General features: G+C 32.7%; 1 protein-coding gene across 7 annotated transcripts in view; it reads left to right on the top strand.

Annotated features, from left to right (window-relative positions):
- Positions 1 to 15411, top strand: part of DMXL1 (Dmx like 1) — a 113889-nt gene that overhangs the window by 55634 nt on the left and 42844 nt on the right. For 4 of the 7 annotated variants that reach the window (XM_072957832.1, XM_072957825.1, XM_072957824.1 and 1 more), the window contains exons 21-29: positions 158 to 251; positions 1247 to 1412; positions 2212 to 2473; positions 4775 to 5865; positions 6344 to 6535; positions 9026 to 9102; positions 11269 to 11396; positions 11908 to 12156; positions 12502 to 12615. In XM_072957832.1, the coding sequence (XP_072813933.1) occupies positions 158 to 251; positions 1247 to 1412; positions 2212 to 2473; positions 4775 to 5865; positions 6344 to 6535; positions 9026 to 9102; positions 11269 to 11396; positions 11908 to 12156; positions 12502 to 12615 (2373 nt within the window). The remainder of the gene's footprint in view (positions 1 to 157; positions 252 to 1246; positions 1413 to 2211; positions 2474 to 4774; positions 5866 to 6343; positions 6536 to 9025; positions 9103 to 11268; positions 11397 to 11907; positions 12157 to 12501; positions 12616 to 15411) is intronic. The other 3 variants (XM_072957838.1, XM_072957835.1, XM_072957829.1) reach the window with 1 other exon arrangement.

Here is a 15411-nt window from a genome sequence, read left to right as displayed (position 1 = left end):
AATCTGCATATGAGTGCATGCATTCATACACTTTTAAAAAAACTTATTGAACATCTAAATAGAGAATGTATCCCAGTCTTACATATGAGGGAAAGTATTTGTTTACTTAAAAACTGTTTCTGTGAAATTTTGACCGAAATTTTCTAATTATAGGTAGCCAAAGCAGCCTTTTATAAAAAGAATGATCCTTTAGATGCTGCCATTTTTTACCTTGCAATGAAAAAGAAAGCTGTGATTTGGGGATTATACAGGTAGGTAAGAAAACTGCTTCAAAATGAAAAACCTTTCATAAAGAGTAAATGTATGAAATAACGATTTGTTGTTCTTGTAAGTGTGATTTATGTAGATTCTTAGTTATTTTTGTATTTTATATGGAAGAAGCCCAGATGTCTTCTAGTGACACCTGGTTACATTAGTTACATGAGGTTGCATTAGATTTTTTAAGTTTATTAGTCCAGCAAAACACTTTTTTGCTTATTTCAATAATTCTCATGATGTTCCTATGGAACAAAGAACTAAACCAGCAACTTTTATCTGGAGTAGGGAAGAAGATGAATTGGTGGAGTCTGGAAAACACATCTACTCTCTGCCCTGTCAAGAGCTCGTGGATCAGGCTCTCTCTCCAAACTACCCCCTCTTCCTAAGGACCCTGACCCCATTCTTGGGCTGGGGTCACTTTGAATTTTTCTCTTTTGCTTGTTCCCAGCTAGACTTAGTGAACATGATTACCATAAATACTCCACTATTCATTTTGGGTTCAGTTGTAGGTGTATCCATATGAACTGCAACCTTTGGGGGAAAATCATGGTATCAGTCAGTTTTCTGAGAGACTAGGTATTTTAGGATTGTTTTGAATCAGGACAGATTCCTTGCATTTTGATTATTGAAGTTATCTTCAGATGGGCATTTGGGGTAAAGGTGATTGATTAAGTTTAAATGGTAAAATAGTACAGAAGTTAATATAAATTATATATTTTGCATGGGCTTAAAAATAATTTCTCACAGTGCTGCTAATGCAATTTTCTTTGTAGTTTGAAATAAATTTTTTCAGTAATCTCTGGAATTTATATGGAAAAGCAAATGTTTACCATAAGTGTCCTTTTGCTCAGAAAAGAAGCAGATACACAGTAGTTTATAAAGTGGTAAATATTTCTTTAGAGTCTTAACTTTTAAGTGACTGGCTTTACTGGGTCTGATGTAGAAACATTGTGTTCCAGAATTTTCATACTTTCTTTTTTCTTGATAGATCCCAAAAAGATTCCAAGATGACACAGTTTTTCGGACACAATTTTGAGGATGAAAGATGGCGTAAAGCAGCTTTAAAGAATGCTTTTTCTTTGTTAGGAAAACAAAGATTTGAACACTCTGCAGCATTTTTTCTTTTAGCTGGTTGCCTCAGAGATGCAATTGAGGTAATGAATGAATATTTTTAAAAATAGCATTGTCATCCTTTTAAGCTCTTTTATCTTTTTAAGCCATAGCCTAAATTTTTATTTTTTAATTTCAGTTTAGATAACACAAGGCTTAATGCCTGTAGTAACTGGTAATATTTAATAGTTACTTTAAAATTTTGTCTTTTAGCTTGAATGATATTTATACAGAATTAAAATTCACCAGCCTATGTTGGTTGGTAGAGATAGGTTGTTGATTTGACTCTTAAGAATATTTATGAACAAATTAAAGAAATAAAAAGTTTGTCCTATCACTTTTATCATGTGTGAACCTGTATTTGTCTCTGTGTTAGTTGATGAACCTTAGCAAATTTTTAACTGATTATTTCTCAGTAAACCTTAAAAAATTATAAACACTTAAAATTAAAATGTAACATTTTTCTCAAATTATCCTTTTGCTCAGTTTCATGCAAGTAACTCAAAACAACTTTTTGATTTGGAAACACTATAGTCTGCTGAGGTAGATGGGGAAGAGTAAAAGTTCAAGAATACAACAAAATATGTCATCTGAAATGATGCTGTTAAGAATTATTCAGTATTTCCTTGTTAGGCTAATTCTTTTTACAAATACATATTTAGTACTACTGTTAGATTAGCATAAATATTGCCAAGTAAATTTGCTGAAGGTTGTTTTGTTTGCAATTATCCTTTTTCACTAATTTCAGATATTAATAAAACTTTGTGTTCATCTAGTTATTGAGTTTACCTTAAAACAAAAGATACCCTTGCTTATTTATAAACAAAATTTCTTGTTTTGAAGGTATGTCTTGAGAAATTGAACGACATTCAGTTGGCTCTTGTAATAGCAAGACTCTATGAGTCTGAATTTGATGCATCTGCAACATACAAATCTATTTTATGTAAAAAAGTCTTGGGAATTGATTCTCCTATCAATGAACTCAATTCATTGAATATAAATATGCATTATGATCCTTTTCTTCGGAGTATGGCATATTGGATTTTGGAAGATTATAGTAATGCTCTGGAAACATTAATAAACCAACCTATCAGAGAGGATGATGGTAAGCTACACTTCTAAGATGTTAATAATCAGGAGTTTTATTAGTGTTTGCTAGGTGCAGAACACACCATTGGGTGCTAAGGGATAATACAAAGCAAATTGAAGCATGATCTAAGATTTATGGTTTAGTTGGGGACACAGAGTTATATATACACGTTGGTTTTTTTTTCCTTGTGAAACTAAATCCTTTGAAAACCAAGGACTTTGGATTTTCTGTTTTTATGTAATTGATGTATTGAACATAGATGTTATTAACATTTCAATATAAATGTTTTGAAGAAGATAATGATACAAAGTCAGTTTATCTTAGGTGGAAGTTAGTGTATTTGTTATCAGTTTATATATATATATTTTTTTTGTAATTGAAGTATAGTCAGTTTACAATGTTGTGTCAGTTTCTGGTGTACAGCATTATGCTTCAGTCATACATGTACATATATATATTCGTTTTCATATTCTTTTTCGCCGTAAGTTACTACAAGATATTTAATACAGTTCTCTGTGCTATACAGTATAAACTTCTTGTTTATCTGTTATATAGATGTATTAGTTAGTGTCTGCAAATCTTGAACTCCCAGTTTACCCCTTCCCACCCTCTTCCCCGCTGGTAACCCTAAATTTGTTGTCTATATCTGTGAGTCTGCTTCTGGTTTGTAAATAAGTTCTTTTGTCTCATTTTTTAGATTCCACATACAGTGATATCATATGGTGTTTTTCTTTCTTTTTCTGGCTTACCTAATTTAAAATGACATTCTCCAGGTCCATCCGTGTTGCTGCAAATGGCATTATTTTATTATTTTTATGGCTGAGTAATATCCTATTATAATTTTTATAGTAAAAATATATTCAGTATAGAGAAAGTTGATGTGATGAATAAGCTAAATAACTTCTTGACTGTCTTGTTCATGAGATAAATAAAGTAGGGAATTTTTTTTAATGTACCCATTTGAGTTCTACTGCTGCCTTTTGTTTTAGAAATCCTCTTTGCTAAAGCTTTTCAAGAGGCTAATATAAAATGAAATTCTTTATTTAAATTAATATAAAAATGATGGGCTATGCTTTTCAAATATTTTTCCATGGGTAGTATATATTTAGCGAGTATAGCAGGTGTCATATCATTTGGTGTACTAATTGGAAAAGGTTAATAAAAAGTTCATAGCTTTTTACGTAGCATCATTTAATCAGGAAGTAATGTGTGTCTTTATTAGGAGAGACTTACGAGGAAGCCATGTTACTCAGTTTTTTAAGTCTCCTAGACATTGGAACTGAAGATTTTCCAACTGGCCTATGTATAATGAAAAGGGAAAAGAAAAGCCTTTTCCAGTCACTTTTTTTATACCTATACATTTTCATGTCAAAGATGTGTTTTGATTTGGGATTCATACATGATCATATACTTTTAGAGCCAATTAAACCTATATTCTAAAAGAAAAAAATAAAAGGTAATAGTGGCTTGCATCAGGATGGTAGGAGTGGAGACAGAGAGAAGTGGTTGGATTTGGAATATAAATTTAAGGTTGACTTGATAGCACTGGATTGGATATGGAATGTGAAGGAATTAAGAGTCAAGGTTAACTCCTGGGTTTTTAATTTGAGCAGTAGATAAATGATATGGGGAAAGCTAGGAGCAGATTTTGAAGAGTGTTGCTTTACATAGAGAAGACTTTCTCAATAAGGTGACCTTTAAAATGAGACCTAATTGAAATGGATGAGTCAGTGCAGATATTTGGGTAAAGAGTGGTTTAGACCAAGAGCACACTAAATAAAAAGGGCATTGAGGCAAGAGATTTTTACATGTAAATAGAAATGTAAGCCTTTGGATATAGTATTCTAGATTCACAAGGTGAAGTTGAGACTGGAAATAGAGATGTGCAAGTTATCAGCATATAGATAGTGTTTAAAGCCATTGGACTGTAGAAGTTCACTCAGGGAGTGTAGATAGAAAAGAAGGCAAATACTGAACTCTAGGACACTCCACATTTAAAAGTAGAAAAGATGAGGAAGATCTTGCAAAGCAGACTGAGGAGTGTCCAGGGAAGGAGGAGAAAAAGAACTAAGAGTGTGTAACTGGATATTTTTTAATGTGTTAGATTTTTACCTGAAGAGATGTGAAATCAGCATTTCTGACTGTGTTAGAACATTCTTATTATAAATGTGCTCTTGTCTCTTTGATGCTATGTATTCGTGTTGCCTTAAATTTTTCTCACAAGACCAGGTGGGTAAGATGCCGTGATAGAGAAAAATGACTACAGGACAACTCTTGGAGAATTTTTCTTGGCTCATAAAATGAATTTACTTTCAGATCATGTCATGATGTCAGCCTGTAATCCTGCAGTTTTTAATTTCTACAATTATCTAAGAACACATCCTCTTTTGCTGAGACGTCATTTCGGATCATCTGATGCATTTTCCACACACATGAGTTTAACAGGAAAAAGTGGACTGGCAGGAACAATTAATTTAAGTGAAAGAAGATTATTTTTTACTACTGCGAGTGCTCATTTAAAAGCTGGCTGCCCCATGTTGGCTTTGGAAGTATTATCCAAGATGCCAAAAGTCATCAAGAAAACGAAACCCTTTTGTAGAACATCTAGTTTTCTGGATACTAGTAAAGTGTGTTCGCCTTCTTCCTTAAAATTGGATGCAAAGGAGGATAAGTCTTCTGCTATTGATTGGTCACAGTCACTGCTAAATGGTTTTGGATCTTCTTCAGAGGGTTCCTCAGAGAAGCAGTCAAATTCCACTCTTTCTTTTGACTGGAGCCAACCAAGTATTGTATTTCAAGATGACTCTTTAGAATTAAAATGGGACAGTGATAATGATGAAGAAAATGAGGATCTCCCTATTTCAATGAAAGAATTAAAACCTTTACAGAGAAAAATAGGGAAAAAAATAGATGAAACAAGTTCTAATTACTCAGAATCTCTCAGCACACTAGATGAAAATGACATTTTAGATCCATCAGAAGATATAATTGCAGTTCAGTTAAAATTTAGAGCATGTTTAAAGATTCTCACAGTAGAACTCCGTACCTTATCTACTGGTTATGAAATAGATGGTGGGAAATTGCGGTATCAGCTGTACCACTGGCTTGAAAAAGAGGTGATCGCTCTTCAGAGGACTTGTGACTATTGTTCAGATCCTGAAGAATTACAGTCTGCATTTGGTGAAAATGGAGATGAATTTGGATTAAATGAAGATGCTGAAGATTTGCTTCACCAAACAAAAGTGAAACAACTGAGAGAAAATTTTCAGGAAAAAAGACAGTGGCTTTTGAAGTATCAGTCACTCTTGAGGATGTTTCTTAGTTACTGCATACTGCATGGGTCCCACGGTGGGGGTCTTGCATCTGTGAGAATGGAATTGATTTTGCTTCTACAAGAATCTCAGCAGGTATGTAACTTACGTGATAACCAGTCAAAATAGTGCATATATGAAAAACAGTTTTTGAGATTGCTCTTTTAGTTTTTAAGTATTAAAATTGTTGATTTTCTTAATTATGGTTCCTTTAAGTAAAGCTCCAAAATTTTTTGTGAAATTCATATTACGAATTTCTAGAGTTATGTATGTATTGTGGTTTAAGGACAGTTTGTTATCAGACCCTATGAACTGCTTAATTCATATTAAACATTCTTACATGAATGCCTTGTGAGGTTATGAGCTTCTCCTTGTGATAATAGAGTATTGTCCCATCATTTTTCATTGTAATGGGTAGAATGTTGACCTCCTCAGGTCACTTCTACCCGTGAAAGTTTCTGTTATGCTTTCAATTTTAACTGTTCTGAAGTTTTTCAGAGAGACCCCTGAATTACTTAAGTAATGGATTGTGACTATAAATAATTAATTAACCTTTTTTTGCTTTGTTTTTAAGGAAACAGCAGAACCAATATTTTCTAGCCCTCTGTCAGAACAAACCTCAGTACCTCTTCTCTTTGCTTGTACAGCCAGTGCCAAAACAGTAGTTGCCAATCCGTTATTGCACCTTAGTAATTTAACACATGATATTCTACACGCCATCATAAACTTTGATTCACCACCCCATCCTGATGTCCAGAGCAATAAAGTAAGTATGCTTGGTTTCAGACATTTAATTTCCTGTATACTATGTATGATAAAACGAAAAGATAAGTGTTAAGGCTTTTTATAAACAATGTTAAACATCAGACTATACATTCAGATTGTTACATTACCAGGTTTTTATTGATCTTGATCAAAGAAAATTTCTGGTTATAGGCCAGGCTCATCTTACTTATGTTACTTATACCTAATAGGGTACTTGAAATTTTAATTTTTATTTAGTTTTATTTAACCACTTCATTAAGGTAAGAGTAATAAGTGTGTATGCACATGTATGAGTAATTCTTTAGCAGTAAACTTAGCGAAAAATTTGGTGGTGTTTTAGAGACAGAAACTTAATATCATGTAAAAGTACTAGTGTGTAAGTGTCTCTCTTTTTTTTTCTCTGCATAATCTGTCATCTGATTCTCTTTTTTTTTTCTCTGCATAATCTGTCATCTGGGAGAGAATCAGATGGCTGTGATATCACGCCATTTCCATTTTCTTCTTGTCTAATGTTGGCTTCTCCTATAGTTTTACCCTCTTGGGTAACCTTAACTTTTATAAATTAATTTTGCCAGTTTATTTCTTATACTGCTCAGTAGTATAAATGCCCACATTGCGTATTATACAGTTAGAAATTTAATTTTCTTCAGATTGTGCTCATTTTAACCAAACTTTATTCTGTATTTAACTTTAATAATAAGTAGGCCCCTGGTATATCTGCTTTTGCTGCTTAAAGAACCATCCTGAAACATAAGTAGCTCAAAATAGCCATGATTTATTTTGCTCATGATTCTGCGGATTGGCTCATCAGTTCTCTTTTGAGTCAGCTCGACTGATAGCTGGATACTTTCACTTGTCTTTGGTCAGCTGGCAGATAGACTGGATTCTGGATGACATAGGATGGCCTTATTTACTTTTCTGGTGGTTGGCAGACTGTTTGCAGGACTGACAGGAGACTGGGTCATGTGTGTCTTATCCACCAGCGGGCAACCCTAGGGTATTAGTCTGAGTTCTCTAGAGAAGTAGAACCAATAGGGGGTGTGTGTGTGTGTGTGTAGAAAGAGCCTTATTATAAGCAGTTGGCTCACTTAATTATGGAGGCTGAGAAGTCTCAAGATCTTCAGATGGCAAGCTGGAGGCCCAGGAGAACAGATGCTGTAGTTCCATTCCGAGTCCAAACGCCTGAGAACCAGGAGAGCTATTAGTGTAAGTTCTAGTCCAGACACCAGCAGGACTGAGACCCAGGAAGAGCCAATGTTTCAGTTCTAGTACAAAAGTGGGAAAAGACCAATGTCCCAGCTCAGTGCAGCCAGGCAGAATTTCCCTCATACTCAGCCTTTTTGTTCTACTCAGGTCTTCAGTTGGATGAGGCCACTCACACTAGGGAGGGCAATCTGCTTTACTCAGTCTACCATTTCAAATGTTAATCTCATACAAAATCACCCTAAGAGGCACACACAGAATAATGTTTGACCAAATGTCTGGGCACCCTTGGCCTAATGAAGTAAACAGATAAAATTAACCATTTCACCTAGGTTATTTCACATAGTGGTTCCAGGAATTTAAAGAGCAAGAGTGGAATTTGCAAGGACTTTTGAGAACTAGTTTCAGAAATCACACATCACTTTTGCTGGGTCCTTTTAGGCAAAGCACATCACAAGTCAGCCCAGATTCAATAAATGGAGAAATAGACTTCACCTTTTGATTGGAGAAGCTGGAAAATATTATGATTATTTTTGTAGTCTCCTATATGAGGCCTTTGCTGTCTTCCTTTATATGATGCTACCTTTGATTTTAATTCATATCACATGGCTATTCATAATAGAAGGAAAAATGGCAATTAGATTTTAATCTGCACGTAAGAGTATCATTCTTCATCATCAGATCAAGAACCTGGCCTTTTAAGAGTCTAGTCTACTTTCTTACCTAGGTTAAGCGTCTCCATCCTCAGATCTACTTCTATTATTTCTCTTCTCATGCCATATTAAGAGTCCTGTCTTTCCTTTTCAAATATTTGCCTTTCAGTTGCTGTCATTCATACCTTCCTCTTTCTCTGAAATGCCACTCTCCAAATTGCTTTCTTTAGTAACTTGAATGTGCAGAAGCATATTCTTCAGTGATCTGTTTGTAAGTGAACTGTCATCATCAGGCTGGGCTTCATATTTTGCTTGAGGAAGGAGCACGTTGAGTCTTGGGGGGCTTGCTTTTAATGCATGGTTCATTGCACTACTGAATATCTAATGTCTGTTCTCATTTGTGCTTGAAATAGAAATTAGGTGGCAGATGTGTGTTTTATAATTTCTGCCAGAGGCCTCAGGTTTTGTTTGTAGCAAGGCCTCTCCAGACAGAAATTAATATTAAGGGAAAAAGGAAACAGTTTATAAGGGGAAAATAGTTTTTTCATCTTTTTAAAAATGCTGGTTATATTGGATCTTGAAAATAAATTTTTAATAAAGTTATACTTAAAGTAATTTTTTGTTTTTTCCCCCAGGTATATGTAATGCATACTTTAGCAGCCTCACTTTCTGCTTGTATTTATCAGTGCCTTTGTGGTAGTCATAACTACAGGTAAATATCTTTGTGAAATTTAAGAATGTTTGCAGTAACTGATGAGGTTTGATAATTTGTAGGATTTTGATTTAGAAATACTGTACACAGCAGTCCACTTTAAATAATGCAAAAGCATATGGCTGAGGTATTGAGTCTTTTTTTGTTTCCATCTTTGAAATTTTAGCTTATGTCTTTATGGCAAATGCATCTCAAGTAAACTCTTCACAATATAACTTTATTTAGCAGCCTTTTATTTTTCACTGCCTAGTGTTAGGTATTGTGATACATGCTGGAATAAGGTCTCCTTCCTTAAGGTCTGTCTAATTAGAGACAACCATGTGAACTGATTAATGATATGTAGCATGACATAATACTTAAATGATACGTCTTATAAAATAATAGATAGTAAATGTCTCAGGAAGCACAGAGAAGGGAGTGACTGACTTGGAATTGAGAAAAATTTTACACGATATTTGATGTTTATGATTTTTCTCTTTATGTCCTAAGGTTTCACATTCACTATAATTTATCTAGGCTTTTAAAAAATAGTTTGACACTGGGATATTGTGTCTTTCTTTAGTTCTTTGGAATTCCCTTACTCTATTTCTTTAAATATTTTATCTTCACTCTTCTCTTTCCTTCCCTATGAGATAGATATTAGAACTTGTATGTGTCCCTCTTATTTGCCTTTTAGCTTTCCTCTCAAATGATCCTCTTCTCTATTTCTTTTTGCTTCATTTAAGAATAAATCCTAGCTTCATTTTCCAGATACTAATTCATTCTTCAGCAATGTCCTATCTTTTATTTAGCTATTTGAGTTTATATTTTAGAAATTCTATTTTTCATTTTTAATATCTCTTTATTGATTTAAGTAGCCACTTTTTTTTGTAACTTACTGTTTCTTGAGTTTCTTTTTTTACCTTCTCTGTGTATTAACCACTTTCTTTAATGTTCTCCTAAGTCTGCTTCCTCAAGTGTAGGCATTTCTCTGAGTTTGTTGTCTCTTAACATGTCAGCCTTCCTTTGTGTTGATTTTTGATTATTTATCTTATGTGTTTGAATTCTCCCATGAGTCACCTCAGCTTACAACTCTGATTATGGAATCCCGTGGTAGTTTCATCCTGATTTTCTTTAACTTAGTCCTCCAAAAGTTCACTTCCGTGTTATTAAATGTGAATTTATTTTCATCAACCTATTTTTAATCCTTCTCATTATTTCCTTATACTTACTTTAGCAGGGGGGATTCTTTTGTTGTTACTCTGCCACCTTGAAAATGGAAAGTAAAGCAAGAGAACCATTTACATATGCATCAAAATGTTGTGACTAGTAAGACTTGACAGTTAGCACAGATCTAAACCAATAAATATGCTATATTTAAATATTATATTCATTTACCTAACGTGTTATATAGGAACTACTGACAGTATTTAACAGATTTTTCATACCATTTTCTCTCAGATTTATTTCATAGTTTATGTCAAGCTGTAATTTATTTAGTTCATTTATCTGTTTATTTAGTTTATTTTAGCTTTAGCCATTTACTAAGAGAAGCTTACCCTGAATTCCCAAATTGTGTGAATACTACTCTTTGGCTATCAGAGCACAGGTTTTTGTCTTTAAAAGCAATGTGATAAAATTATGTGTGTCTGATTCCCTATCAGACTGTAAATTTCACAGGAAGACAAACCAGGTTTTTCATTAAATGGCTGGTTACCTGGTGCATGTATCTAATGTAACCTAGCATGATGTAGGGTAGAATAGCCATTAAATATCACACTGAACCTAAACTGGCTTTATATTCAATTCAATAACCTTGTTTTAAATTGTGATATATAAGCTTGCTATTTGTGGTCAATAATGATTTGATTCTCTCATTTGTACATATTCTGTGTCTTTTAGTAAATATATTTAAAAGCTTTCATATCTGTTTTAATTTAGATAATTTAAAGAACACTTTGTTGTATTATAGTACTGGACTGAAAAGTACAGTACTTAAATGTAAAGCAGTATAACTAATACACAAAATTTTGTATTTAAGGTATCCTAGAAGTTAGATCTAAAGACGTGAAAATGTTACATGTGAAAATTATTTTAGTTCATTATATATTATTATTATTGCTGTTGTTTTATTATATTGTTTTTATTATCATTGTAGATTATTATTATTGATTTTTTTTCTCTTAGTTCATTTCAAACAAATCAGTTTACTGGAATGGTGTATCAGACAGTATTGCTTCCCCGACGACATTCTTTGAAAACAGGAAGCTTAGATGAAGCCATCACTCCCAATACATCACCAGCTCAGTGGCCAGGTATAAATAATTTATATATGTGTGAGTTTTTTATTAGCCTTATTGAACTTAATCAGATGAGGAAAAAGTAGTTTTGGTTTGGTTTTGCTATGTGATCATTATTGTTAAGTATTATTAGAATTGATACCAGTTCATTATTCACCACTCATTATAAATTATCTAGTTACATAACATTAGTTTTTCCTTGCTTGTCATATTATAATAACTCAAATGTCTTGTTATATCACTTTTTATAATTTTACTTCTGTTGTAATAGAAAAACATTTGTTGTGACAACTAAATTTTATCTATCTGATTTGAATCAGATTAGGTTTCTAGCGTTTCTCTAAATTCAGCAAATAGCTCAGCATTTATGCATTAACTACAGTAATTGCTACCTGTCTATGAATTTAGAGAAGAAAATGTTTTAATCCTGATGCAATAAAGTTTTTTTCAAAAATTAGAAAATATGGTTAATTTTAAATTTTTTAAGTTTATTGTCAATGGTAACTACATTTGTTGTTTCTCCTAGGAATAACTTCTCTAATTCGACTTCTGAATTCTTCCGGGGAAGAAGCCCAGTCAGGGCTTACAGTCTTACTCTGTGAGATTCTCACAGCGGTGTATCTTAGTCTCTTCATCCATGGCTTGGCAACACATTCTAGTAACGAACTATTTCGGATTGTGGCCCATCCTCTAAATGAAAAAATGTGGTCTGCTGTATTTGGTGGAGGTGCACATGTCCCCAGCAAAGAACAGACGCACTCAAAAGCTGTACCTGGTTAGTTTTTAATCTGTTTTATTTACTTATTTTTTTTAGGCTGAAGTTTTATTTATTCATGTGAATGATAACTTTGTTAAAAGTAATTACATTTTAGTTTATTCACAGAAAGTTCTTGTTATAGACCATTTTCTCAAAGCATGAACAAATTGTTCCATGGTAGAAATGCACTATAAAATTTCTGGTGTAATTTTCAAACTTTAAAATACTTGTGCACCAGTAATTAGAACTATGTAATATAATTTTAAACCTTTTACTATTGAAATTTTCTTTTGTTTTGAAATATACTGTAACACTGGTTTTTGTTCTGTCCCAAATACAGCTTCTCTCTTCTTTCTTTGGCAGGAAGGTACTTTGCTATGCCTAGTCCCCACCAGGTAGTGGTATTCTCCATGGAATGTGTGGGCTTTTCCAAAGCTCTTTCAACCATCAGTTCTCATAGCCCTCCCAGTCTTGCAGGCAAGATATTAGCTTTAGAAATAGGCTTTTATAGTTCAGCTTGCTTTGTGTTGTTTTGGAGGGGTTGGGGTACAGTGGGCAAGTTTTATTTTGTTTGGCATTTATAACAGAGAATTGAAAAATTTCCGTTAATCAAGCCATATTCTTGATTTAGAACAATTAGCATTTTAGAAAACCATCTCTGCTCTTTTATTCTGCTTTTAAATTACTTGTTTTGGTATTTTCTATTCCTTAGACTTTAACATTTTTAAATGTGTAGAAATAAAGAAATGTCAGTGCTAACCAGAATAAATCAGACTATGACTTGAAGTGACTGGAAAACATTTCAAATAAGGTTGCTTTATGTTCTGCATATTATGATTCCAGCCATTAGGGGTTTTAGATTTGTAAGTGTTCATAATACCATGTAAAATAAATATTTTAAACAATTGTATCCTCTTTTCTAAAGTCTCTAATATTGAAACAATATGTATTATACATCTTCATGATGATTTCTGCCTAAGTTTTCTTTTTGTAATTTATTAACCCATATGTGATAATCTTGGTATTCAAATTTTTAACAATATTTTAATTTGTGTAACATCCTCTTTATGATTTTTAAAGAGTAATTTCCTGTGTTTTATTTTTTATATGGATTAAAAAAAAGGAAAAGCTAACTTAGACACTTACCTTGGAACATATACTTAACTTCAGATATTTGAATTCATTTAAAGAAAAACTTTCAAAGTCTAAGAGGGAGTAAGATTTATAAAGTCTACTAAAATTAGTTTTAAATAAATAATTGATAGGTAAATTTTGCCCTATTTTGTAGTATGTTCTAAGAAAAAATGATTTAAGACTCTGATCTTGTTGATGTAAAATGTTAAAAAGGGATAAATTCTTGATACCAAATGTCTATATAGCTATAAAAAATTAAAAATACATTCTTACTAACCAGTCAGCAGGTCTCAGTTTCAACAACTCCTGGAGCATTTCTGAGCACAGGTGAATAAGCAACCTTACTCAAAGTCCAGGTTGTTCGTTTAACCACTCAGATTTAGCTATAATTACAAATACCATACCGTAAACTCTATCTCACCACTTATTAAATCCTAAATAATCAAAATGAACAAAATTATCTGCATCTATACATTTAATCTCTTGGATTGAAACATGATAGTCAAATAATATAGGATACTTTAAACATGTGGTTTACTTAGTGGTAGGGCTGGATATAGCACATCCCAGGTTATATGGTGGTCATCTGTCTGTGAGAACCCAGGAACCTTTCTGAATACAATCAATCATGGATGTAACTAAAGGAGCATTTATAGAAAACATGAATGATTTGATTCATCAGTTTGCTAACCAGGAAAAAGGAGTATATTCATTTAATGATGAATCCAAAGGCCTGCTGTTTCTAAAGCTGATCTAGTTTGTGTAAGAGTAGACAGAAAAGAAAGAAATAGAAAAACAAAAGAAAAAGGAAAAGTGCAATGGTAGATAGTAAAGGTAGTAATAGTAATTAGGAGTAGTAGTCCTGTGAAGTGGATAAACTGACAGTTGGAGAGACAAAATCTAAGAACAGAAAATCAACCAAGACAGGAGACAAGCAAGGATGGCTTTCAATATAAGGCAAAGTTCTGAAATCTCAGGGTTTGAAGGCATTCTTATGTTGTTCTGAAAGCACACCAACTACAGCAGCATGGCAGCTTGATAAATTTTAGGTTATAAGTAAGCAGCAACCCTGCATGTTTGAATTATTGCAAAACGTAATCATGATGTCCCAGGAGTGTAACTTCACTCAATAATATTCAGTATACATTGTTGACCAAGGGAGTAAAATAGTGTGTTTTAGAAAAGTTGATCTGAATTCAGCCAAGAGTCTTTTTATGTATATATATAAATTTCTAGTATTTAAAATTGGCCAAATGAAAACTGAGAAGTCTAGAATATTTCATTTTCCTGACAATTTATTCAGTATCAATGTATTGTATATTGAAGGTGAAATACATGCTTAGAACCCCTAAAAATCTGTCTTTTAAAAAGTGTTTTCTTAAACTTGGTACTTTAAGAGGATTTTAAAAATCACCATTTGTTTTCCTTGTTCTGATGTAAATTCTGATTTTAATTTTCTTACAGTGATGGTCTTATGAACTAAATTATTTTTCTCTCTGCATGTATGTTGTATGCTTAATGTACTTTTAGTGACAAATTTAAATATGACTTAAGTTTAATAATATAGGAACATGACAGTTGATTTTTATTAGACTTTAGCTTGGCAGGTTAGAATTCTTAACAAAAATGTTAATGTACATAAATTAGTAACTTATTTTTTAATTTTAATCTACCTTGTGATTTCCACATTACCTGTTAACGAGGGATTTATTTTTTCTAATTAATTAAACTATAATGTGAACGTATGTTCATGAAGTTCTGAATTATTTTGTTGCTATGGTTAATTTTTAAAGTGGACAATCAGCTAAATAATAGCAGTTTTCAAAAACTTACTTTTTTTCTGCAAACAGAAATCCATACTTTCACTTTTTATTACATATGGTAAAGTGAAACAAAATCTTTAAAGAACTTTTATTGTTTCATAATAATATTTGCAGTTATAAGAATTGTTATTCCGATGCATACCTTAGTTTTTCTTTACCCACTTTCTAGCATCTTCATGCCCCTTACAATTCCTAAGCTCTATCTGTACCCGTGTTCCTTTTTATTTCTCCCTAATACTGACTTTTTCTTTTATTACTAGTAAAGTGGCCATTCACTGCCTTAACAATAAACAGTAGAGTCAGTTTTTATCCAAGG

The sequence above is a fragment of the Vicugna pacos genome, chromosome 3 (genome assembly GCF_048564905.1).
Source record: "Vicugna pacos chromosome 3, VicPac4, whole genome shotgun sequence".
Classification (NCBI taxonomy): domain Eukaryota; kingdom Metazoa; phylum Chordata; class Mammalia; order Artiodactyla; family Camelidae; genus Vicugna; species Vicugna pacos.
Note: the sequence above shows the minus strand (reverse complement) of the source record. Positions and strands in the feature narration are given on the sequence as shown.